The sequence below is a fragment of the Benincasa hispida genome, chromosome 6, assembly GCF_009727055.1.
Source record: "Benincasa hispida cultivar B227 chromosome 6, ASM972705v1, whole genome shotgun sequence".
NCBI classification, from domain to species: Eukaryota; Viridiplantae; Streptophyta; class Magnoliopsida; order Cucurbitales; family Cucurbitaceae; genus Benincasa; species Benincasa hispida.
Genome location: NC_052354.1, coordinates 27,831,576 through 27,856,543, shown reverse-complemented (window position 1 = coordinate 27,856,543; position 24,968 = coordinate 27,831,576). Strand labels below are relative to the sequence as shown.

General features: G+C 36.3%; 1 protein-coding gene across 14 annotated transcripts; it reads left to right on the top strand.

Annotated features, from left to right (window-relative positions):
- Positions 1 to 11,340: 11,340 nt before the first annotated feature.
- LOC120079659 (pentatricopeptide repeat-containing protein At5g16860) lies at positions 11,341 to 16,668 on the top strand. 14 transcript variants are annotated; one of them, XM_039033936.1, is made up of 5 exons: positions 11,341 to 11,542; positions 11,624 to 11,711; positions 11,800 to 11,856; positions 12,008 to 12,116; positions 13,412 to 16,668. In XM_039033936.1, exon 5 carries the CDS (start codon positions 13,851 to 13,853, stop codon positions 16,416 to 16,418), a length of 2,568 nt encoding a protein of 855 aa, XP_038889864.1. In that variant the 5' UTR covers positions 11,341 to 11,542; positions 11,624 to 11,711; positions 11,800 to 11,856; positions 12,008 to 12,116; positions 13,412 to 13,850; the 3' UTR covers positions 16,419 to 16,668. The 14 variants fall into 14 exon arrangements, with proteins under 14 accessions (XP_038889864.1, XP_038889865.1, XP_038889871.1 ...); XM_039033937.1 differs by having other exon boundaries at positions 12,743 to 16,668; XM_039033943.1 differs by adding an exon at positions 12,743 to 12,765 and having other exon boundaries at positions 11,624 to 11,856; positions 12,013 to 12,116.
- Positions 16,669 to 24,968: the final 8,300 nt, after the last annotated feature.

The following is a 24,968-nucleotide window of genomic DNA, read 5'->3' as shown; positions in this document are numbered from 1 at the left end:
CGCTTTCGCTCAAGGGTGCCTTCAATGTGGATCCTTCAAATTTAATATGAATTAGATTCATATTAAAACTATAGGTTATTAATTTGTATTATGTGAACATTAAAACTATACGTTATGAGAGAAATACAATTGAATATTCATAGGTTAAATTAAATATTTGATAATTAATCTATTGGAGAATTAATTAATTATTAATTTGTTTTGATTTAATTAAATTAATTGAATTAAAACTATAAGTTGTGTGAGATGATAGAGTTAGCATGCAATTAACGGAAGCAATGACCATTAAGGACTCTAATTCAATCAATTTTAGTTAAACATCATGCATATTCATAGTTTTCAACATATTAGGGTTTCAAGTGAATACCTTTGATGAATCCTTCCAATTACTTTGGACCACCACAAATTTCTTCTTTTTTCTCTGCAGTAGACCATCACAAGAGCCTTTTCTACTAATCTCAGGTTTTAAAATGAGTGGTGGAACTCAAATTGAGATGAATTGAAGGTCAATTTGGAGTTGGAGAGTTTTTTTGAATTTTCTGGAAAATTTTCAGAAAAACTGAAATCCCTCTTCCTATATTTTTATTTCCATCAATTCTTGAAAATAATTAGACATTATTATTTATACCACAAGTCATGCAAATTTAATTAAACCATAGGAAGACACGTAAAATTCCACTAACAAAGTGGAATTAGGTGTATATCATAGTGACTTTATCCCATTTTTTCTATTTTAAAACCACTTGTAAATTTAAAACTAATTTTCAATTAAAAACAAAATCTAAAATTTACTTATTTATCATTATTAAATTAATTTAATTAAAAATTAATTTTATGTTTGAATTTCATAAATTCTATTTATAATAAAATTAAGGAATAGTTGCAAATATAGACATTAGACCTAAAGTATTAGCAGATATAACATAATGTAAAAAAATACAAATATGACCAAATTAAAATAGTCTATCAGTGATAGATCATATTATTGGTAGGAGTCTATCAGTGATAGACCATATCACTGGTAAGAGTCTATCAATGATAGAAGTCTATTGCTGATAGACTTGGTTATATTTGCAATTTTTTTTTAAAATGATGTTATACACTTGGTTATTATTCCTAACAATGCTATCAATTGTGATCACCCTAAAACTAATTTAAAATAAATAAGTAAACAATTAATTACATAATTTAATATCAAATATTAAATTAATAATACACCTAACTCAAATATGAATCCCTATTAATGTTATCAATATTTAAATCTTATTTAAATGTTATCAACTCTCCAAAATTGTTTAATTCACTAATTAAACGTTAATCATATTAAATATAATAATTCAAACCCTAATTCGAACTTGAACATTTCAAATTCTCTCAACACGTTATTCTAAGGTTTAATCCTTTTATGAGCTAGTAGAGGGACCTAATGGACTTACAGATCATGGACTCCAATGATCCGAGATTAATTGGCTAAGCTTTTTAAACCGAATTAATCAACATTTGTTAACTACCTGTCACTCCACTAAAGCCCATTAGTTGCACTCCCCTCACTGTAGACATATTTTTTGCTACTCGATATGACCATAATTAGTAAATCAACCATTCACAGGTTGTTCGAAATAACAACTGAATCAAAAGCTATTTTACCCTCGAGATTACATCTTGTTCCTTAAATCCTACTGTTCCTCTAATGAATAATGGTTTGTGATCCAATCACCAAATCGAATCCTTTTCGGGCCAATGAGAGGGTGGGGCCCATTGTTCAAGACCCGGAGTTAGCACTTAAGGAAAAAAAACCTCTCTACTATCCCTAAAAGCGGGTAGGAATGAATTTCGTCTTGCACCCTATGTCCCCAACTATCTACCCGGTCTTACCCCTGAAATGGGTGTTGGGGTTGATGCCCTAAATCTTGTAGGGTTCTATGATTTGTAAACACTTGTATGAACAAACATTTCAGTGATTGATAATATATGATATTTTATTCACTTCTGTCTATGAAATTTTAGTTGCTTAACCACAAACCAATAAACTAAGATCCATGGTTATCGTTGTAACTTAAACATGTATGTAGAGACATACAAGTGGACCGTGTTTAAGTGATAACCTAAATGGTCTGTAGTATATGGATAAGGTTGGATACCTTATCCTTGTGACACTACGAGAATGGCTCATTTGTAGGTGTTATAAATGTTGTAAAGTGCTACAAATGATTTGATCCTGATCATTCATGTATTAGACATGCGAGCGGGGATATTCTATACAAAGGAGTTTGTATAAGATCGAAACACGAAATGTTTGGTCTCATTATATAACGCCATTAATAATAGAGACTTTCATTTCACTAAGATGTCCATAGGTAACATGACCTTAATCCTGAGTGAGTTGCGAACTCCTGCCTATGAGAGCGATCTCTTGATTTGTATAGGTGAGAGTGGCCAGATCGCCGACTCAACAAGTCTACCATTTTGGGGATTCGTCTGATTGGGGAGCTGGAAACTCAGCTATACATGATGGAATTCACTCCCTCCCCGAAGCAAGGATAAGTAGATAAATTGCTCCCTTAAGGGCCGATTCCAAGTTTTGAATAATGTGGTGCCACACCCTCTCTTGGCCAGAGAGGGGTTCAGTCATAGTGGGACTATGATCTATTGTTCATTAGAAGGATCATGGTACTTAAGAAGTTAGATGTAATTATAGGGGAAAAACAGTAATTTGGCCTAACTGTACTTATGAGCAATTTGTGAAAGGTCATCGTACTGTTGGTTGGTTATATCCAATGAACATAGAAATATATCTGTAGTGCGAAGAGTGCAGCTGTCGGTCTTTAGCTGTTCTTTAGTGGAGTGCTCGTTAGTTAACGGATGATGGATAATGTGATTAAAGAGTTTAATCAGTTATTCATCTACCGTTGGAGCTTCAAGCTACAGGTCTATAAGGTCCCTTTGGTAGCTCAATGGATTTAAGTTGAGAATCAGTTTTTGGGTTAATTTGAAATGTTCAAATTAATAAGAGGGAATTTGATTATATATGATATAATTAAATTAATATAATTGACATAATGTATTTGATACATTATTGTTTAATTGGAGGAACTAATATTTGAATATCATTCAAACATATTTTTTATGAATAAGATTCATAGTTATTAAATTTAATATAAGTATGATTTATATTAAATGCCATAAAATAGAGTAAAAGAACTATGGTTTATATATTGTATATGATGCAATATTAAAATTATAGGTTATAAACATAACATGATAAGTTAGTTAACATATTTATTTATAATTTACTAATTATTTGATAATTAACCATTTTCCTCTATAACCATCCTTAGTGGGTTGTTATTTAGTTTTATGGAAAATTAGAATAAATGAAATTGATTTTATTATTCTGAGAACAAGTGAAAGATAGACGAGTATACACGATCGAGTATCTACACGATTGTTCTTCAGAGCTTATGCGATAGACTTGTCTTTCTAAACGATCAAGAGTTTTTGCTATACGATAGCCTTGTTTCTAATCAATCGTCTTCCTCCTCCAAACTCTAAACTTCCCCTCTAACCAAAATTAGTCAGAGTCTACCATTCATGGGTTCTCACACCGAGAATACCAAGGTCACTAAGTTGTAGTGTCCTTGTTGGTTCGAGGATCGAGTTGCTGCTTGCTGCTGTTTGAGGAAGTTCGTGACTTGTTTGATGCGTTCGTGAACGAGTACGATTGAGGGATTATCTTGAAGAATGGTTCTTGAAAGGTATAATCTCTATACTTTGTTTTTATTTCAAAAGCATGCTATATTTTAAGTTTTATGCATAATTTGTTCTTGTATGACGTAAATGTATACGTTCAATCAAAATGGGATTGGACGATCTGCTTCCGCTTAAAGGTTCTCTGTAAATAGAGTTCTTTCAATGGGAAGCTTATTGAGCTAGCACTGTTGAGCCAAGCCTCACCCATGCAAATCTAAGGATAATCCCATATAAACAGGAAATTCATAGTTATCTCAGGATTAAGGTCAAGTTACCTAGGTCATCACTTTGAAATAGTCAGTCTTGATCAGTAAACAATGTTATAAAATAAGAGTGACTTATTTCTTGGTCCGATCTTATACAAACTCTTTGCATAGGACGCCTCCACTTGCATGTCACCACATGGACGATTCAGGATCACATCGCTTGTACTAAATACAAAGTGAGTCGTATCTGATAGTGTTTCTAGAATAAGGTACCCAACCTTATCCATATACTTATAGACCGTCTTGGCTATCTACTCGAACTTGATCCACTTTTATGTCTCCACATAAAGTCCATGTACTCATGTAATAGCCGTGGATATTAGTTTATTGGATTTAATACAATTTATATATTCAATAATAGTTTTATTGAATAAAACTTCAATAACATCTTTATTGCAAATAAAATATATTTAATCTTACAGGATATACAACCCAACAAACTCCCACTTGGACTAAAACTCCAGTGGGTTTACATATATACAAATATATACAACGTTGAGTATGAGAAAATAAATACAATAAACTAGGGCATCAGATACCCAATAATTCGTCCACTTGCCCTAGATTTATCTATCTCATAGTCCTAGTCCCACTAGGTGACCATTGAACATTTTAGCAGGGAGGGCCTTCGTAAAAGGATCAACTGAGGCTATCTGCGTGGCGATCACGTCTCTTTGGTGTATGATCTCCCTGATGAGATGGTATTTGCACTTGATGTGCTTTCCGCGCTTATGGCTTTTTGGTTCTTTGGAATTTGCAACTGCTCCACTGTTATCACAATAGAGGATGATCGACAGGTGCATATTTGAAACCACTTCCAAATCAGTCAAGAACTTTCTAAGCCATACTACTTTTTTGGTGCTTCACATGTAGCTACATACTCTGTTTCCATGGTGGAGTCAGCAATACAACTTTATTTTATACTTTTTCATACTATAGCTCCTCCATTTAGAGTGAATACTGATCCTGAAGTTGATTTCCTCAAATCCACATTGGTCTGAAAATCAGAATCAGTGTATTATATAAGGATCAGATGCTTAACACTATACATGAGCATATAGTCCCTCGTTCTCTGAAGATACTTGAGGATACTCTTAACAGCAGTCCAATGATCATATCTAGGATTGGATTAATAAATGCTGACTATTCCAACTACATAGCATATGTTGGGGCATGTATACAACATGACATACATTACACTTCGAACTGTTGATGCATAGAGAATTCATTTCATAACCTCAACCTCTTGAGGTGTCTTAGGACATTGTTCTTTAGACAAATAAATTCCATGCCTGAAAGGTAACATACCTCTATTAAAATTTTGCATTTTATATCTAGACAACATCTTGTCTATATAAGATGTTTGAGATAATGCTAGCGTTCTATTCTTATGATTCCGAAATATTTGGATCCCAAGAACATACTGCGCATCTCTCAAATCCTTCATTTGAAATTGTGATGCCAGCCATCTCTTAATGTCAGCTAGGAGTTATACTTTTTCCAACGAGTAGAATATCATCAACATATTAAACCAAAAAGGCTACAGTTTTGTTGACAATCTTCCTATAAACACAAGGTTCGTCAACATTCTGTTCAAAGCCATAAGATTTGATTGAAGCATCAAATCTCATATTCCAGGATGTAGATGCTTGTTTCAACCAATAAATATACCATTTAAGCTTACAAACCTTTTGCTCTTGACCCTGTTCTATAAACCCCTTTGGTTGAGACATATAGACACTATCTTCCAGATAACCATTCAGAAAGGCTGTCTTAACGTCCATTTGCCAGATCTCATAATCATAATAAGCTGAAATGGATAAGAGTATTCTAATAGACTTGATCATGGCAACCGGAGAGAAAGTTTTTTTGTAGTCTACCCATTCTCTTTAGGTAAACCCTTTTACCACGAGTCTAGCTTTGTGTACTGAAAATGTGATTATTGGGTTTAAATGTATCCATGCTTTAAATAACAAAAGAAAAGGAAATGAGGATTTTGTTCTGCTGAAAATTGATATGAGTAAAGCCTGTGACAAAGTTGAATGGACCTTCTTGAGAAAGATAATGAAATTCAAGAGTTTTGATGACAAATGGATTGCAAAAGTGATGCAGTGCATCAAATTAGTAATATATTCCATCATCATTGATGATTTTCCCCAAAGAGAGTTTGTGCCATATAGAGGGTTGAGACAAGGGGATCCTCTATTGCCCTATCTCTTCCGTCTGTGTGCTGAAGGTCTCACCACTATTCTTAATAGGGAGGAATCTCTTTCAACCTTTCATGGAATTTATTTAAATCATCATTTTCTATCTTTGAGCCATCTATTCTTTGTTGATGTCAGTCTTATCTTTTGTAGAGCTACTAGAGGATTGCGAGATAATCAAAAGGTTGATTACGAACTATGAAGTAGCCGTCGGGAAAACAATAAACTTTAACCAATCGAACTTTATGGTTAACAAGAATTTTGGCCCCGAGAGATCCAAGCAGTTCTGCAATATTCTAGGTATTAAGGTTGTGCCCAATTTTGGGGAATATTTGGGAATGCCTTCCCAGTCTGGAAGGAATAGACACATGTTGTTTAAGAAAATCAGAGAAAGATCGTAGAAGATATTGCAAGAGTGGAAGGAAAATTTATTCTCGATGGGGGGATAGAGATCTTGATCAAATATATCAGTCAGGTCATTCTTAACAATACCATGAGTTGCTTCAAGCTCCCTTGAAAGACTCGCGATGAGATCAACAAGTTATACGTTCGCTTCTGGTGGGGTTCATTTGAGGGCAAGCAGAAGTGCCATTGGAAAAGTTGGAAGAAGTTATGCTATAGAAAAGAAATGGGCGGGCTCGGGTTTCACGATCTTACCTTTTTCAACCAAGCCAAGCTCGCTAAAGTTAGCTGGCTCATTCTGAAACATCGAAAAAGTCTCCTTGCTAAAGTTCTTCGCACTCATTACTTTAAAGACGATGATTTCTTGAGGGTCCAAATGCGCTCTAACCCCTTATATACGTGGAAGAGCATTATTTAGGATAGAGATTTGTTCAAGAAGGGATTTAGGTGGAAAGTGGGTGATGAATCATGAATTGGCAGCAAAGGAAATTTCACCCTTATGCTATGATATGGTCAGTTGGTGGGGAAGTTGTTCCATAGACTTTTTTAGGCCAAGGTTTGTTGGAATGAGGGGCTTTTCAGGTGATGTTTTTCATCCCTTAACGTTGAAGCCATCCTCAACATGTGATTGGGGCACGTGATTGTAAAAGATGAGATTATCTAGAATTGTGACCCTAAAGGTTGTTTTTCGTGAAAAGTGCCTACCACTTGGCCATGTCTATTCATTTTTCATAGATCACGTCTTCGTCTGTTGAGAACCTATATAGGTTGTTACTGAATTTTCTTTGGAGGATAATTCAAGACATCGTTCCCTTTTATGTCAATATATCTAAGAAGGGTAAGCATACCAACTCCTTGTGTTTGCTTTGCAGGAAAGAGTGAGAGTCTGCATTATATGCTCTATGGTTCTGTAAGTTGACCAAGAGTATCTGACTCGAGTTCATTCCTAAAATGAGGACTTTCTTTCTGTTGTGTAGGTCCCTTTGACATCTTATGAAGCTTTGGAGCTGGATGGTTAAAAACTTCGACGAAGAGAAGTTGAGCAAGGCGATTATAATTCTATGGTGTCTTTGGAGCTATCAAAACTCCATCAAGAATAATGGGTCAAAAGCTTCATTAGAGGCCTTGCTTAGAAAGGTTGTTTTGGTTTTGGATGTGAGTGTTGCTGAGAAGCTAAGATTTCTGAACCTTGTCCTAGTCAATTGGAGAGCATGTTGACTCGTGTTTCGTGTAGCCCTCTCATTCAAATGAATAGAAGATAAATATCGATGTTTCTTGGAAAAATGATAACTACTATGGTCGTGGGGTTGGATTGTGCATGACTCTTTCAGATCTCTTATTAGGATGGACTTTAAGAAAATTCTCAGTGAGTGGCCCATCAAGTTTCTAGAAGCTCAAGCAATTATCGAGGATTTACTCTTTTTACTCTCTTTTGATTTACCCCTTTCTCTATCATGGTTGAATTTGATGCTAAGGAGGTGGTAATTTTAATTAACAACTGCTCGATCGATCTTACTAAGGTCAAAGACGTAGTTGAATAAATTTGGACTTTGGCGAGTAGGTTGGATTTTATCTCCTTCTCTATTGTCCTCGTGTGTGTAACAAAGCTGCTCACTATGTAGCTCGACATGCTTCTAGGTTCGCTAATTTGTTTTTTTTTTTAATCTTCCAATTTAGAAGATTTTGGGCATAGTTGGCCTTTAGATGTAATTCTTGGTGACTTGTTTCCTTTACCACCTTCAGGTGGTCTTTAATGAATATACTTAAAAAAAAAAAGTAACTTATTTTCAAGTAAAGCATGTATATTTCATCTTATAAGTGTGATATTCCATGTATATCAAAAGTATATCACATACCAATAAAAAAAACAGTACATGAGTGTATCAACAATATATCTAATAACAATTAATATTTCAAGTGTATTAGTAGTATACCTAACACCAATCAATATTCATTCAGTAACCATTTTTTTAAGTAAATTGTGCACGTTCCATTTTATAAACACTATATTCCAAGCATATAAAAAAAATATAATAGACATAAGATATATGTATCAGATATCAATCAATAAGTACTTGAAGTAACATACAAGTTTATCAACAGTAATAACAATCAACATTTCCATCAATCACTAAATATGTTGTTCCTTGCTCGACCTCGATATCTTGACTGTGGCCCACGAAGACTTTCGTGCCTTCACTCACGAGTAGAATCATGAACAGGTAGAATTCAATTTGTAATTTGATAGTAAACATAAATTACCTAGTATTAAATAACAATTTCAAAGTACTTAGTGTCAAATAACAATTAGATAACGACCAAAATATCAATCACAAACTACTTCATAGAAATAAAATTGCAGACACAAACTACTTAATACACAAAATAAATCACATAGAAATTAGATAGTAATCACAAACTACTTGGTATCAAATAACAATTGGATGATAATAATACAGAAATCACAAAGTACCAAATATCAAATAATAATCATATGTTAATCAATGCAACCACAAAATTTTAATTGTGAGGGGCATTTTGGTCATTTGGCTATTTCAATTGGGATGTACTTGTTAATTTTGCCATTTTTGCAAATTTTGAGTTGTTGGGCTATGGACTTAATTTTTCATTTTATGTTTTGCCATTAGTGAAAGTGGGCCATTAATTTATATAATAGAACAATTTATATTATTATTATTATCATCATCCATATAAAATTAATTATATATTTAAATTATAAATTTAATTTAAACATGTTTATAAAAATTAAATAATATAAGAAAGGAACAAAATAAATAAAATGATAGTACAAAAGTAAGAGAGGCAAAAGTCATTGAAAACATAAAGATAAACTCACCCATGCGTGAGATTATGGATGATATATGCAATGTTTAGGAATAAGGTATTTCCATTTCTAAGGTTAACAAACTTGTACCACGTGAAAAGTGATAGAAAAATATTTTCTAGGCCGACAATCCCACCTCTTATTCTCCATGAAGCAAAAAGGCATAAGGGTTAAAGAAAACAATAGGGACTTGGGAGTAAAACATCTTTTAGTACATATTTGACTAAAGTCATCTAAAGTTATGGTATTAAATTTCCGCTCAAGCGTTCCTGTGATATTTCTACATTTTTATGGATTTGACATAGATTTGAGGGTAACATAATAAAATAAGTTACAAAATGTCACTAATATAAATATAATGTAAATAATAAACATGTTAATTAAATAGACATAAAGTTTTTATTTAATAATTTAGACATTTTTTAGTTTTTATAATTTATTAAGAAATATCTATGACATCCACATTTTCGTACAAAACCTTCCACATTTTATCTGTACTATTAAACTATACGTGTTACACGTAGAACAATCAAGTTTTAATTTAAAGATTAATAATAAAATTTAATTTTAGATAAAATTTTTATAATATGTAATAAATAAATAATATCCAAACTTAATTTTCATGACTATATACCTTTAATGGTAGTAAAAGAATTTATTTTTAACTATATATAAAAGATAGACACCAATATATTTTATTATAAAAAATAATTTTGAAATGAAAATTGATCCTATAGGTCTATATTTACTCAGTCTATGGTAAAATTTTGTGTCTACTATCTCTAACTTTTCTCTACAAAATTTTCTCACAATTTTTTATTATTCCAAATTCTTTACGTTATTCTCCTAACATTTTTTCTTATTTTTTTTTATCACTAATTCTTACTCACTTTCTCTCTAAAATGGTTCTTTTTCTCTAATTATTTCTCTCTCTAAATACTCTCTTTTTCTTACTAAATATTTGTTTATATAAAAACTTTGTTTTCATCGTGTCATTTTCTCATTCCTTTTTTTTTTTATATATATTTTCAAGATATCATCATAATTACGACTGATTTACTATATTCTAACAATTCTTCCAATCCAATACCAATCTCAAAATATATTTTAAAAAACTAAGATGTCATTCAATTAAAAAGAAGACGACAAATAGTAAACAAATTTATAACACGAATTATATAACCATATTAAGGTAAACAAATTGATGAAGAACATAAGATTTTCGAGGGAAGTTAAAGAACGTACTTATAAATAACCTTTTGAATTTTCTCGCATTTCAATTTGAATACCATTTGAAATAATGTAACAATAATGGGCAATATACAATATTATCGTAGAACTTTGATGCTCCATAACAATACAAGTGTTATAATTCTTAAGTTCCAATGAATTAGACAAAAAAAAGAAGTCAAACATCAAAAGAAAAGAGGTTCGTGAGAGCAATATGAAAAAATGCATTGATGTGTCCGACTGCAAGTGATTTAGTTTGTATTTTTTTTAAATACACTTCTATAAGTTTTTTCAAATTTTTTGATATTTCAAATTTTCATATAACATTTACATGTTTATAGATAGATCATATCCATATACAAATGGATGAATCGGTTTGATATACAACCATCTCCACCCAAACAAGTACGTCCGTCAACATAAATTGTACATAATGAACTTAAAAGACACATATGAACAGTTGCGTCCTATCAACGAAGTTCAAAATAGTTTAAAAACATATACCTTCAAACAGTCACGTCCTGTAAATAAAGATTAAAATATAGATATTTATCGTAGAAAAAAAAAGAAAAGAAAATATTTTCCCCTTATGGCCCAGTATATATATAGTAGAGATTGTGATCAACATTCTCCTAAAATTAAGAATAGGTATTTTCATATTAAAGGAAATCAGTAAAAGAAAAAAGAAAAAAGAAAAGAGCCAACTTCAGCCGCTATCGGCAACTTTCTCCCTCACAAACGCTCTCTCAACGGTTTCCCCTCACGTCAACAGCGCCGGCGCCCGGCCCTCACGCCACTGCCGACCGTTTCTCCACGCCGCCGCTCGCAGATAAGCGGAATACCCGGTCGGTTCTCTTTCTCTCGTCGTTCTCTCCCTCTCTCTCTGTTTTTTTCTCTCTATATCCTCATGTTAGCTTCTACTCCAGCACATCCCGCCGCTGTTTTCAGCTGCCTGCCATCGCTGCCACACCCCGCCGCTGCCGCCGCCAGTTCCCAAGTGGTGGTTGGAGTTGGGTGAGTTCCTTTGGGTTTTATTGGTTGATTTTGCAAACACCCACATTCTGTTTTGCCTGCATTTGATTTACCCACAATGTGTCGTTAGATTAAAGATTTGGAGGACTTTATCTTGCTGTCCAGCGTTACGTATTGGGTAATTTTGGTAAGAATCAAGGCTTTAAAACCGTTGTTGGATTCACTTATATTGCTGTAATGCGGTTCCGATTTATTATTGGGGGGTTTGAAGCGGAGCGGGATCAAAGAGCGACTTGGGTAAGTTGTTTAAGTATTTGAAGATGATTTTTTTGATGCAGTTTAGGACCTAAAAGTCGGAGCTAATTTAAATCTATGGTTTAGAACTTTGATCGAGGTTCCCTAAGCTGAGGAAAATTTTATTTTGTGGGAATTGGAAATTAATGTGAGGTAAGAGATCTTACTGTATGAATGCCTTAAAGGCAAGATTGGTTGTTTATTTTATGTTAGTCATGAATCATGATCCATGTATTTTAAATTTTATGAATTTGAATGTCATGTTATGTGTGTCATGGATGTGAAGATAGATGTAATTTTGGATGAACGATATGTTATGTTTCACACATTGTGAAACTGATTTTCTATGTGGGACCTCATGCATGTGTGAATGTTCATTTAAGTTAATTTCCTTCATTTTTCCTTCATGCGTTAACTACATGAGAGAAGTGCATGTTTAGTGGCTCTAGTGCATAAAAGTGATTTACTTGGGTTGGTATGTTTGAAAATGATGCATACTTAACCAGCCAGTTAGCCGTAGGGTGTGAAAGTGATGCATGTCTAGTGGGTTATATGTCTATGAAAATGATGTATATAGTACTATGGGTACGAAAGTGTTGTACATCCAAATATATATATTTGGACATGAGAGAGGAAACTATAGAAAGGAAGTTTAGGTCCCACCACAACCATGAAAACCTAGTCATGTTGCATGTATTTGCGCATATCCTGAACCCAATAGTGGGTCTCTTACTGAGTATTTTTAATACTCTCCATTTTCAAAATCTTTTCTTTTTCAGGATTCTATAAGCTGCATAACAAGGTTGTCTACTGATGGTGCCACAGGACTAGAGTCGTTGTCTTCTGCTTTTGTCCATGTTTTATCTTAAATTTTTATTTCTGTACAGTCGTTGAAGTTTCCAACTAGCAACTTTATAAATTATTTTGCAAAGTTTAATGTTTTACTAGTTTTTCAATGGGATCCCAGTTATAAAGTTTTTAGTATTTAATGGAAAAATATTTCTCATCACGTCTTTTCTCAAGTGATTTCAAAAGAAGTTTAGCATGTGTGGAGTAATGCCCCAGTAAGTTAAGTTAAGAGACGTTACAATGTGAATACTTTGTAAATGAGTAAATGAAATCTTGTGTAATTTGTTTTGTAATTCTGGATAGAACTGAAAATTTACAAACTTATGAACAAAATAGACATACGCATTTAATTTCACTGCTAAAATTTGTATTTTACTTATTAATATTTTGTTCAATTTGCATTGTTTGTTAACGTGCCTTATGAAATCTTTCGTAATTTGTTTTATAATTTTGGATAGAACTGAATTTTATGAACAAAATAGACATACACGTAATTGCACAACTCAATTTTGTATTTTACTTGCTAATATTTTGTTCAATTTGCACTGTTCGTTAATTTGGCTTATTAATTGAGTGTGGTTTGATTTGCTTCGTTGTAGGGTTATAGTTGGGATGCTTGTGGCTTTGCTTGTTACACTGGTGTACTACGACTTGCTGTGACTGTAGGACTGATTCACTTCAAATACAATTCTTATCCATTTTCTTGAGTTATTTTTTTCCTTTTCTCTTTCTTCGTTCTTTGGCATTTTTCAAACAAAATGAGAAAGAACCTTTAGGCTTCTGAAGAACTTTGCGTAGAAATGGGAGGTTGACAGAAGGAGCATTTTTTTCTTTTGTAAGCCTACGCATTTTCGTATGGTCCACTCTAACAGTACCTCTTTCCTTCTTTCTTCTCACTGCCATTGTTTCACCAACACCAATCCATCCAGTTTCAAAGTGCTCTTAATCGTTATTTCCTATCTTATATAGGATTGTTGTGTCGCCATTATTAAAAGGCGGCATTTCTAGTTTTCTTTTTCTTTTTCAATCTTCATTGTTATGATACATCACTATTGTGGTTCATATCTTAATCGAGTCCTCAGCACTTCAGTTCAATTCTATTCTACCTCTACAATTTCTCCTCCCACCATTCCCTTCATCTCCATCTTGAAACAATGCAAGACCTTGATCAATGCGAAGCTTGCTCACCAGCAAATTTTTGTCAATGGCTTCACGGAGATAATCAGCTATGCCGTTGGCGCCTACATTGAGTGTGGTGCTTTTGTAGAAGCTGTAACACTCCTCCAACGTCTCATTCCGTCACATTCCACTGTTTTTTGGTGGAATGCACTGATTCGACGTTCTGTGAGACTTGGTTTCCTTGATGATACATTGGGTTTTTATTGTCAGATGCAGAGGCTCGGGTGGTTGCCTGACCATTACACCTTTCCTTTCGTTCTCAAGGCCTGTGGTGAGATACCGTCGTTTCGATGTGGTGCTTCAGTTCACGCCATAGTTTGTGCAAATGGGTTCGAATCGAACGTATTTATTTGTAATTCACTTGTGGCTATGTACGGGCGATGTGGGGCATTGGGTGATGCACGTCAAGTGTTTGATGAGGTGCTTGAAAGAAAGATAGAGGACATTGTGTCTTGGAACTCAATTCTTGCTGCTTATGTACAAGGTAGGGAGTCAAAAACTGCCCTTAGAATTGCTTTTCGAATGGCTAACCACTACAGTTTTAAACTTCGCCCAGATGCAATTACGCTTGTGAATATTCTTCCTGCTTGTGCGTCAGCATTTGCACCTCAACATGGTAAGCAGGTACATGGATTTTCAATACGAAGTGGATTGGTGGATGATGTATTTGTAGGCAATGCTCTCGTGGATATGTATGCCAAATGCTCGAAGATGAATGAGGCGAACAAGGTGTTTGAGCGGATGAAGGAGAAGGACGTGGTTTCTTGGAATGCTATGGTCACTGGGTATTCTCAGATCGGTAGCTTTGATAGTGCTCTCTCCTTGTTTAAGAGGATGCAAGAGGAAGATATTGCGTTAGATGTTGTAACGTGGAGTGCTGTAATTGCTGGGTACTCTCAAAGGGGGCATGGTTTTGAAGCCCTTAATGTATTTAGACAAATGCAGCTTTGTGGTTTGGAGCCCAATGTTGTTACTCTTGTGTCTCTTCTTTCAGGTTGTGCTTCTGTGGGAGCATTGCTTCATGGAAAGCAAACACATGCGTATGCCATAAAAAACATTCTCAACTTGGATTGGAGAGATCCAGGGGATGACTTGATGGTTCTCAATGGTCTAATTGATATGTATGCTAAATGCCAAAGCTACAGAGTTGCTCGCAACATTTTTGACTTGATAGCAGGAAAAGACAAGGATGTGGTGACTTGGACTGTGATGATTGGTGGGTATGCTCAGCATGGGGAAGCCAATGATGCATTGGAACTTTTTGCTCAAATATTTAAACAGGAGACCTCTTTAAAGCCTAATGCCTTTACTTTATCATGCGCATTGATGGCTTGTGCGCGTTTGGGTGCATTAAGGCTTGGAAGACAACTCCACGCCTATGCTTTGCGCCATGAAAATGAGTCTGAGGTTTTATATGTAGCCAATTGCCTCATTGATATGTATTCCAAATCGGGGGATATTGATGCTGCTCGGGCTGTGTTTGACAACATGAAAGTACGGAATTCCATTTCTTGGACTTCTTTGATGACGGGGTATGGCATTCACGGTTGTGGTGAAGAAGCTTTGCATGTTTTTGATCAAATGCGGCAAGCGGGTTTTGTAGTTGATGGCATTACCTTTCTTGTTGTTTTATATGCTTGTAGCCATTCTGGAATGGTGGATCAAGGCGTGAACTACTTCAATGGTATGATCAAGTGCTTTGGGGTTACCCCTGGAGCAGAACATTATGCATGTATGGTTGATCTCTTGGGCCGTGCAGGTCGTCTTAAGGATGCAATGGGACTCATTAAAAGCATGCCAATGGAGCCGACTGCAGTTGTATGGGTGGCACTACTAAGTGCTAGCAGAATCCATTCGAATATTGAGCTCGGGGAATATGCAGCAAGCAAATTGATAGAGTTAGGGGCAGAGAATGATGGTTCGTACACATTGCTTTCGAACTTGTATGCAAATGCACGACGTTGGAAAGACGTAGCTAGAATCAGGTCATTGATGAAGCATACGGGGATCAAGAAGAGACCGGGATGTAGTTGGATACAAGGGAAGAAAAGCACTACAACCTTCTTTGTGGGTGATAGAAGTCATCCAGAATCAGACCAAATATACAACCTTCTCTCTGAGTTGATTAAACGGATCAAAGACATCGGATATGTTCCTCAAACGAGCTTTGCTCTTCATGATGTTGACGATGAAGAGAAAGGTGATCTCTTGTTTGAGCATAGTGAGAAGTTGGCTGTTGCATATGGGATTTTAACATCAGCTCCAGGGCAGCCCATTCGAATAAACAAGAACTTGCGCATTTGCGGCGATTGCCACAGTGCCTTAACCTACATTTCCATGATTATTGACCATGAGATCATATTGAGAGACTCGAGTAGGTTCCATCATTTTAAGAAAGGCTCATGTTCTTGCAGAAGCTATTGGTGATAGAAAAATTTCATATATTAATATAACTTAAAAGTAATCATTCGTTTGAGTTTCTTCTCAAATTCAAATTGGCTTCCCATATTCATAATGTAGAATTTCATCTATAGGTAGTAGCACTATTTGGTTGTTGAGTTAGGGGTTGCTATATTGAATGGAAGCACCACTACTTTTCATTACATTTTTATGTTGTCGCTCAAAATTTTGATTCCCAACACTTTTCCCTATTTCCTTTTAACATTTTTCAGACTCCTATTGTTTCTGAATCCCTCCCCTTCTATTGTGCTTCTCTCAAGCCTAACTTCAACCTCGTCGTCTCTCTGCCTATGACCGACGCAAGCTCCACACTAGTAACCACTGGCGACGTCTAATCCTCTTGGTACATGGTGAGTCTCATAATGTTGTATGTGGCTGCACAATTCAATATAATGTTGGGGTCTAGTATTTCTTTGGGAGGCCATTTCTACCCTATATACCAAATCTCGTCTGTCTTTGTTCCTATTTTTGTGCACCCAATTCCTCTCTTCTCTTGCATATTTCACATGTCTCTTTTTGTTTTTTCAGTCAATTGGTGCCCTAATTTTTCTTAGCAAATTTGAAAGATTTTTGAAGATTATTATTCATCTGTTTTTTATAGCCCAACCATTTAATCATTCTCGGGAAAAGAAGAGTTCTCTTGTCTAAACAAGTGTCACTTCTTTCGTGGGTAAACTGCAGTCATTAGGAAGAATGCAAGTATGTGATGTTCTTCATCGATTCTGCTTTGTAATTTAATTGGTTTTATAATTATGACTAATATTTTATGAGATTATTTTTAATAATTATAATTAGTTTATCATCGATGGTTTATAATTCATTATTTTTTAATCACAAAATGTTATATTTATTTTTTTTAACTGATTTTGGTTGTTTTATTAATTAATTCATCAAATTGATACATCTATATAATTAAGTAACTTTAATTATAAATTACTCATCTTGCAAATTCTTATAATTAATAATTCAATCAATATTATTATTTGATAGTTAAATTATTAATTTTGCTCAAAATTTTGAATTAAATTTGTTGTTTATTAATTAATCTGTAAAAAATTTATAGAGATATCCATGATTAATTTTATAAATTAAATACAAAACTAATTTGTTACCATAAAATTATTCTTAGGCTTTTTATTCACAGACATACTTAATTCCTATGCATCTTTAAAATCTTAAACCCGACTAGCCGTAAAGGAATGCAAAAATGGAACATGTTTTTACCAACCAGAATGTCCTTTGTTTTCTTTATACAATGGATATGTTCTGTCGTGCCAATCCACCCCACATGCTCTTAAAAATTCAAGTTGGTTACCTAAATTGTGTTTACGTTTGAGAAAATTACTCGATTCATATATATAGAAGAACTACTTTATCAGCCAGAAAGAAATGTCAAATTATTTGCAGTCTCTGAAATGTCAAATTAATATTGTTGATTTTATGGTTGTAATTCAGGGTGGTCCTCATAATCATACTTCATACAATTGGAGGACTAACTATCTGCTTGAAGCATGCACAATCCCCAAAATTTAAGGTCTATCAGAACAAGGTACTTCATTTCCTCAGTGAAGTAAGAGCTTGAAATTAAAGACAGCAGCTGGATTTGTATTGCACTTCAGAATTCTTCACACTGTATTATTCAAGGGTGCTAGCCCCAATTTATACACATTTTGCCCTTTTAGGGTTTTACAGAAAAATAAAGAATAATTAATTACAATTAAAAAGAATAATGAATAACAGAATGACACTTGGACCAATCACAAAGGAGAAGAATAAAAAAGGAATAATCATTCCACAAATGACCTTGGGTGATGTGGCAAATTTGTCTTGAGGTGTCTCCTTTTGACCCTTTGACTTGTCCACACAATTGGCCAACAAGGCTTTCTCTTTAATATCCCCCTCAAACTCGCGGGGAGATTAATGACTCCGAGTTTGGATCGTAAGCAGAAGAATTGAGAATGTGTAAGAGGATTTGTGAGACAATCAACCAATTGATCGGAGGAAGGGACATATGTGACGTCAAGTTTACCTTGAAGAACCTGATCCTACACGAAGTGAACGTCGATCTCGATATGTGAGCATGAAACACTGGATTAGTAGCAAGGGCTCCAACACTTATATTATCACACCACATAATGGGTTTGCTAACTAATAAAAGTTGAATTTCTGAGAGTAATTGTGGAGCCAAATGATCTCAGCTGATGCCTGAGTTAATGCTTTATACTCCGATTCAGTGCTGGAACATGCCACGGCTGTTTGCTTCTTGGAGGACTACGAGACAAGATTATGGCCAATAAAGACACAATAAGTAGCTACAAATCGTGTATCATAAATATTTGACACCAAACCAACATTAGAGAATGCAGTGATATCCAGGTTCGTGATTGGTTCAAATAGTAGTCCAAAATGACACGTGCCACTAACATCCCGAAGGACTCGTTTAGTGGCCTGCCAATGAATGTCTGTAGGCGCTTTTAGAAACTGACTTAAATGATTCACTATATATGCAATGTTAGGCCTGGTATGAGTCAGATATTGAAGAGCACCAATAGTACTTCTAAATATAAGGATCTGGTAACAGAACCCCATCAGTAGCTGACAAATGTTGCCCATGGTACATGGTGCAGGAGTTAGATTAAGATCAAAGATCCAACTTGTTAAAACATATTTAGCTTGATTTCGCACAAAACCAGACTCAAGATAGTGAAGCTGAATTCCAAAGAAATAAGTCAAAGCACCTAGATCTTTGAGGGCAAACTTGCTATCTAGGGAATTGATCAGTTGTTTAATCAGATGAGAATTATTACCAGTGACAATGACATCATCCACGTAGACAAGTAATAGTATAATGGAGTTACTAGAATGAAATATGAACAAAGATGTATTAGCTTTTGAGTTCTTGAATCCTCAACTAAACAACACATTATATAGGGTGGTATTTGATAACGAACAGAAATGCACGTTATTACAGTGCAAATTCATAAAACAATGTAGGATTGCGATGATAAAAATATACAATTGTGTCCAAAAGCATTAAGTTCACAATATTGCGATTGCATGCATCCATCGCATTAAAACAACTAATTTATGTATTTCTGTGCAGAAAATGCGTTGACACAAGGCGAAAATGCGACCTACAGAAATTAACGTCTGAGCGCATTAAGAGATTGCGTTGACGCAAGGCTACGCGATCATTTGCGCTCGCGAATATCTGCTCAAGAAGGTTGCCGCATAGAGCCAACACATCATGGTGGGCGCATCTGGGTGAAAAGCATAATAAATCAAGATGGGACATAAAACTGATGATGGTCGATTCCGAATTTAGTTGACAAGCTGTTAACGATCTACTGTAGCAAGTATACTCAACTTTTTGGTGACAAATATTCGGCGCATTAAACAGAGAATTAATGCCATCCCATCAGTGCAATCATAAGAGAGAAGAAGCCTTTCACCCCGAAGCTTTATAAATACCAAAGGCCACCTCTAGTGAAGGAGTTCATTAAGTTAGATAATTTTCCCCTTAGATAGAAGTAGCCCTGTTCATAGTTTTCTTTTACTTAGAAGGCGGAAGCGAGTGAAGGGAGATTATACCGAGAGATCATTCCGGTGAACTTGGAAGAGTGCCGGAAGTGTCAAAACCAGAGAGAGGGCCGATCTTGAGGAAGTAAGAACATCTTTTGAGCAGAATAGAGATAACAGTGTAAAAGCTTTGGGAAGCAAGAAATTGCTACCAGGCTCTCATCCCTTACTTACATTGTCATTTTGTACTCTGAAATTATTTATAGAAATGGAAATTACATTTTTATATCTGTTCACTCTCTGTACATTACGCATGAGTAGCTAAATCTGTTGAATGGGTTGAGAAGCACTTAGCTAGCATAACTGGGGATCTTCATTCTATGCGATTATCTTGTATTATGTATGCGTCATTCGTCCATTAGAGATACTCGGGAGGGTAGTCTAAGGATAGAATCTAGGCTTGAAAAATTCAGATTAGAAATCCATAATCAAGAGATAAAAGCTTAGGAATAAACTCTGTTTGCTATTAACGCATCGCATGCATCATAGAGATAGGTTATGATTGTATGCGGTCATCTTGTCCTTGTGTGCATCTTGCATCATCGCATAGGCAAGAAGTAGAGACTGAGGAATAAGCTCTATAGACACTATCGTATTCATCGCATGCGTCCTAAAATTAGGAGCCACTGCATTTGCATTAGAAAATGATTTGCTGTCGCATGAGTGTAGCATGATCGCGCAGTTTAAATGCATTCTCGGGAAATGCTAGCTAAAGACCTTCTCAACCCGTTCCGCTGCATACTCAGTGTATTTGTCGCATAATCATTCTTATCTCAAATCTGCCACATACTCTTTATACTTCAAACAACAAACCAACCAAACCATTAATTTATTTGTTACCGCAAGGTGATCTAAAAATTACTACCGCATATTGTTTTCCTTAGTCCCTGAGTTCGACCCTGGGCTTACTAGGAAACTCTGTAGGATCTACACTTGGGTCCTGCTGAGAAAACTTGTTTTCACAATGCATTTTCCACCAACGCAATCCTTACCATTATTTCATCGCATAAAATAACGCATCAAGTTTTTGACGCCGTTGTCGGGGACTTCAGAAATACAGTGTGCTAACAGTAATTTTTCTGATTTCTTTGTAGCTTTCAATCTCTGGCGAATTACGATCCAAAGATTGAAAGAACGTTTCGACGAAGATTGAAAGATAGTCGCCAACAACAACAATAAGAGAAAGATAACATGGCGGAACAACCTGAAAATGGAGCACCAAATGAAAATAATGTCATGGAGAATCCAATTCTATTGGCGAACGACCGCAATAGGCCTATTCGGGACTATGCGTCGCCTAACCTCTACGATTGCTCCCCAGGAATCATGAGGCTCGCTCTTGACGGATCGAGATTCGAAATGAAGCAAGTGATGTTGCAGATGATCCAAACTGCCGGACAATTTGGTGGAAGGCGTGGCGAGGATCCGCACGCCCACCTCCAGAGTTTCATAGAGATCTGCAACACTTTTGTGTTCCCTAACATCTCCACCGAGGAAGTTCGACTAACTTTGTTCCCGTTTTCGTTGTGTGATCAGGCACGAAAATGCGCACTCTCTCGAACCGGGGGAGATTACCTCATGGGAGCAAGTAGTAGAGAAGTTTATGAAGAAATACTTCCCTCCGAATGCCAGAAGAAGGAAGTTGATAACCAATTTCGAACAGAATATTGACGAATTGCTCAGCGATGCTTGGGCGAGGTTTAAGAGGCTGGTAAGAGATTGCTTGCATAACGGCTTACCAGACTGCTTACAGATGGAGATCTTTTATCATGGATTAAACCCTGCTTTGCAGACCGCTGCCAATGTGGCAACAGTTGGAGGTCTGCTGAATAAAACTTATGATGAGGCCAAGAACATCCTTGATCGCATTTCTAAAAACCATGAAAACTGGAGAGAAAGCGATCAAAGATTGAGAATCAAGGATAGTGACGTGAAAAATGGTGTCATCGTATACCTTCAGAGTCAAATGACTGCGATGATGAACTTGATACAGGGAATCACAATCAACAGCCTAACAACGCATAGTGGATAAGTGAACGCAATCAACCAGACGACTGCAATGTGTGCTACTTGCGGTGAAGGACACGCAATGGAGGAATGCTCACAAAACCCATAGTCAATTTATTTTGTGAAGAATAACCTGTTTTCTAACACATACAACCCTGGGTGGAGAAACCACCCCAATTTCGCGTGGAAAAATCAACAGCAAAATTTCTAATCAATGGCGTAGAAAGAAAGGCCACCCGGATTTTTTCCGCGAACTAACGGTCAAACGAGTAATTAAGCCAGCAGTTTGCAGGCACTGCAATCTTCATCTTTGGAAAGTTTGTTGAAGCAATATATTGAAAAGAATAAAATTGTGCTTCAAAACCAAGCGACGTCCATCCATAATCTGGAAATTCAGATAGGCCAGATTGCGGGCGAACTCAAGAACAGGCCGCAAGGGGCCCTGCTGAGTTCAACGAAACTCCCACACAATCCAGGGGGTAGGGGCTAAGAATAATGTCAAGTCGTGACATTGCGGAGTGGAAAGACTGTGGCAGGGGAGAAGAAGAAGCCTAGCCAGATTGATCCAATTGCGCTGGAACCAGATATTGCGGTGACTCGAGAAGAAACAGAAGAAAAAGAAGCGATGGACCCAAAGATTGCGTCCACCTCAGAGCCAAAAGAACAGGGGACTGTAAGAATACAACTGCCACCTTTCCCACAGAGACTCATAAAGAAGAAAAATGATGAGGTACAGTATCAACGCTTCATGAATATGTTAAAACAGTTGCATATTAATATTCCGTTCATTGAAGCAATTGAGAAGATGCCCGCATATGCGAGGTTTCTAAAGGATATGGTGACAAAGAAGAGAGGCATTGGTAAGTTCACCATGGTGGCTTTGATGCAGAGTTCAAAATCTATAATCCCATCGGAAATATGCGACCCTGGAAGTTTCACTATATCTTGCTCCATTGGAGGATTATACATCGGACAAGCGCTATGCGATCTCGGGGCCAACATTAAATTGATGCCCCTGTCGATTTTCAAGCAGCTGAATGTGGGGCAACTTGCACCCACGACGGTGACTCTCTAATTAGCGGATACATCTCTTGTGCATCTAGAGGGGAAGGTGAAAGATATGCTGGTTACAATCGACAAATTTATATTACCAACAGACTTTATCATCCTGGACTACGAAGCCGACAGGGATGTGCCCATCATCCTAGGGTGACCATTTTTATCAACCGGTCGTGCCCAGATTGATGTGCACAAAGGAGAGATCACCTTGAGCGTGAATGGACAGAAGCTCAGGTTTGACATTATCCGAGCCATGAAATATCCTGATGAAGAAGACCTTAATGAATCCGACAATGAATAGAGTTTGAATGAAGAAGAGAAGCCTGAAGATGAAAACGAAGATGAGGATGCGATCGCATCCATTGTAGCATGCAATGCGATCACAGAAAAAAAAACAAGGAAGATGAGGTGATTGCATCCCAAGAAGTTAATCTGACAGTGAATGAAGAAAGAAAAATGAAAAAACCGTCCTTAGAACAACCACCAACAATAGAGCTGAAGACCCTTCCTAACCATCTGAAGTATGCGTTTCTGGGGCATAATGAAAAGCTACCTGTAATCATTTCCTCTACACTTAATGAAGACCAAGAAAATGTGCTGCTGAGCATTCTGAGAAAATATGTAAAAGCAATTGGCTAGACGCTCGCAGACATTAGAGGAATCAACCTCGCATATTGTATGTATAGAATTCGTCTCGAAGAGGATCACAAAGGATTGATCGAACATCGACGCAGACTCAACCCTCGATGAAGGAAGTCGTAAAGAAGGAGATAATAAAGTGGTTAGACGCGGGCATCATCTATCCAATAGCAGACAGCATGTGGGTTAGCCCCGTGCAGTGCGTGCCAAAGAAAGGAGGGATGAAGATAGTCCCTAACGTAAATAACGAGCTGATACTGCAAAGGACTGTCACCGGATGGCGGATTTGCATGGACTATCGCAAACTAAATGTGGCAACAAAGAAGGATCATTTCCCGTTTCCTTTTATTGACCAAATGCTAGATCGTTTAGCTAGAAATGACTTCTACTGCTTCTTGGATGGGTATGCTGGTTATAATCAGATCATGATCACTTCTGAAGATTAAGAAAAAACCACATTCACCTACCCGTATGAAACATTTGCACTTCGACGCATGCCGTTCGACCTCTGCAATGCGTCGAGCAATTTCCAAAGGTGTATGATGGCCATCTTTTCGAAATATCTCGAAGACTCTGTAGAAATATTCATGGACGACTTCTCTGTGTATGGGCACACATACGAAGTCTGTCTTGACAACTTGGAGAAGATATTGAAAAGATGTGAGGAGACGAACCTCGTGCTTAATTGGGAGAAATGCCATTTCATGGTGAAGGAGGGCATTGTGCTTGGGCACAAGGTCTCTAGGGACAGGTTGGAGGTGGATAAGGCAAAAATTGAAGCGATTGAAAAACTCCCACCTCCAACGAGTATAAAGGCTATCAGGAGCTTCTTGGGACACACTGGATTTTATAGATGTTTTGTCAAAGACTTCTCAAAGATTGCACGACCGCTGAGTGAGTTGATAGAGGCAGATAGAAAGTTTGACTTCGATGACAAATGCCTCAATGCATTCATGATTTTGAAGAACGCATTAACGACCGCGCCTGTGTTCACCGCACCAGATTGGACACTGCCCTTTTAATTAATGTGCGAAGTGAGCGGTTATGCGATGGGATCAGTGCTGGCGCAGAAGAGAAAAATAATGCTACATCCTATCGTATATGCGAGTAAGATTTTGAATCATGCTCAAACTAACTACAACATCACAGAAAAAGAATTGCTTGCGGTAATATTTGCGTTGGAGAAATTCAGAACATATTTTCTGGGAACAAAAATACTCATCCACACTGACC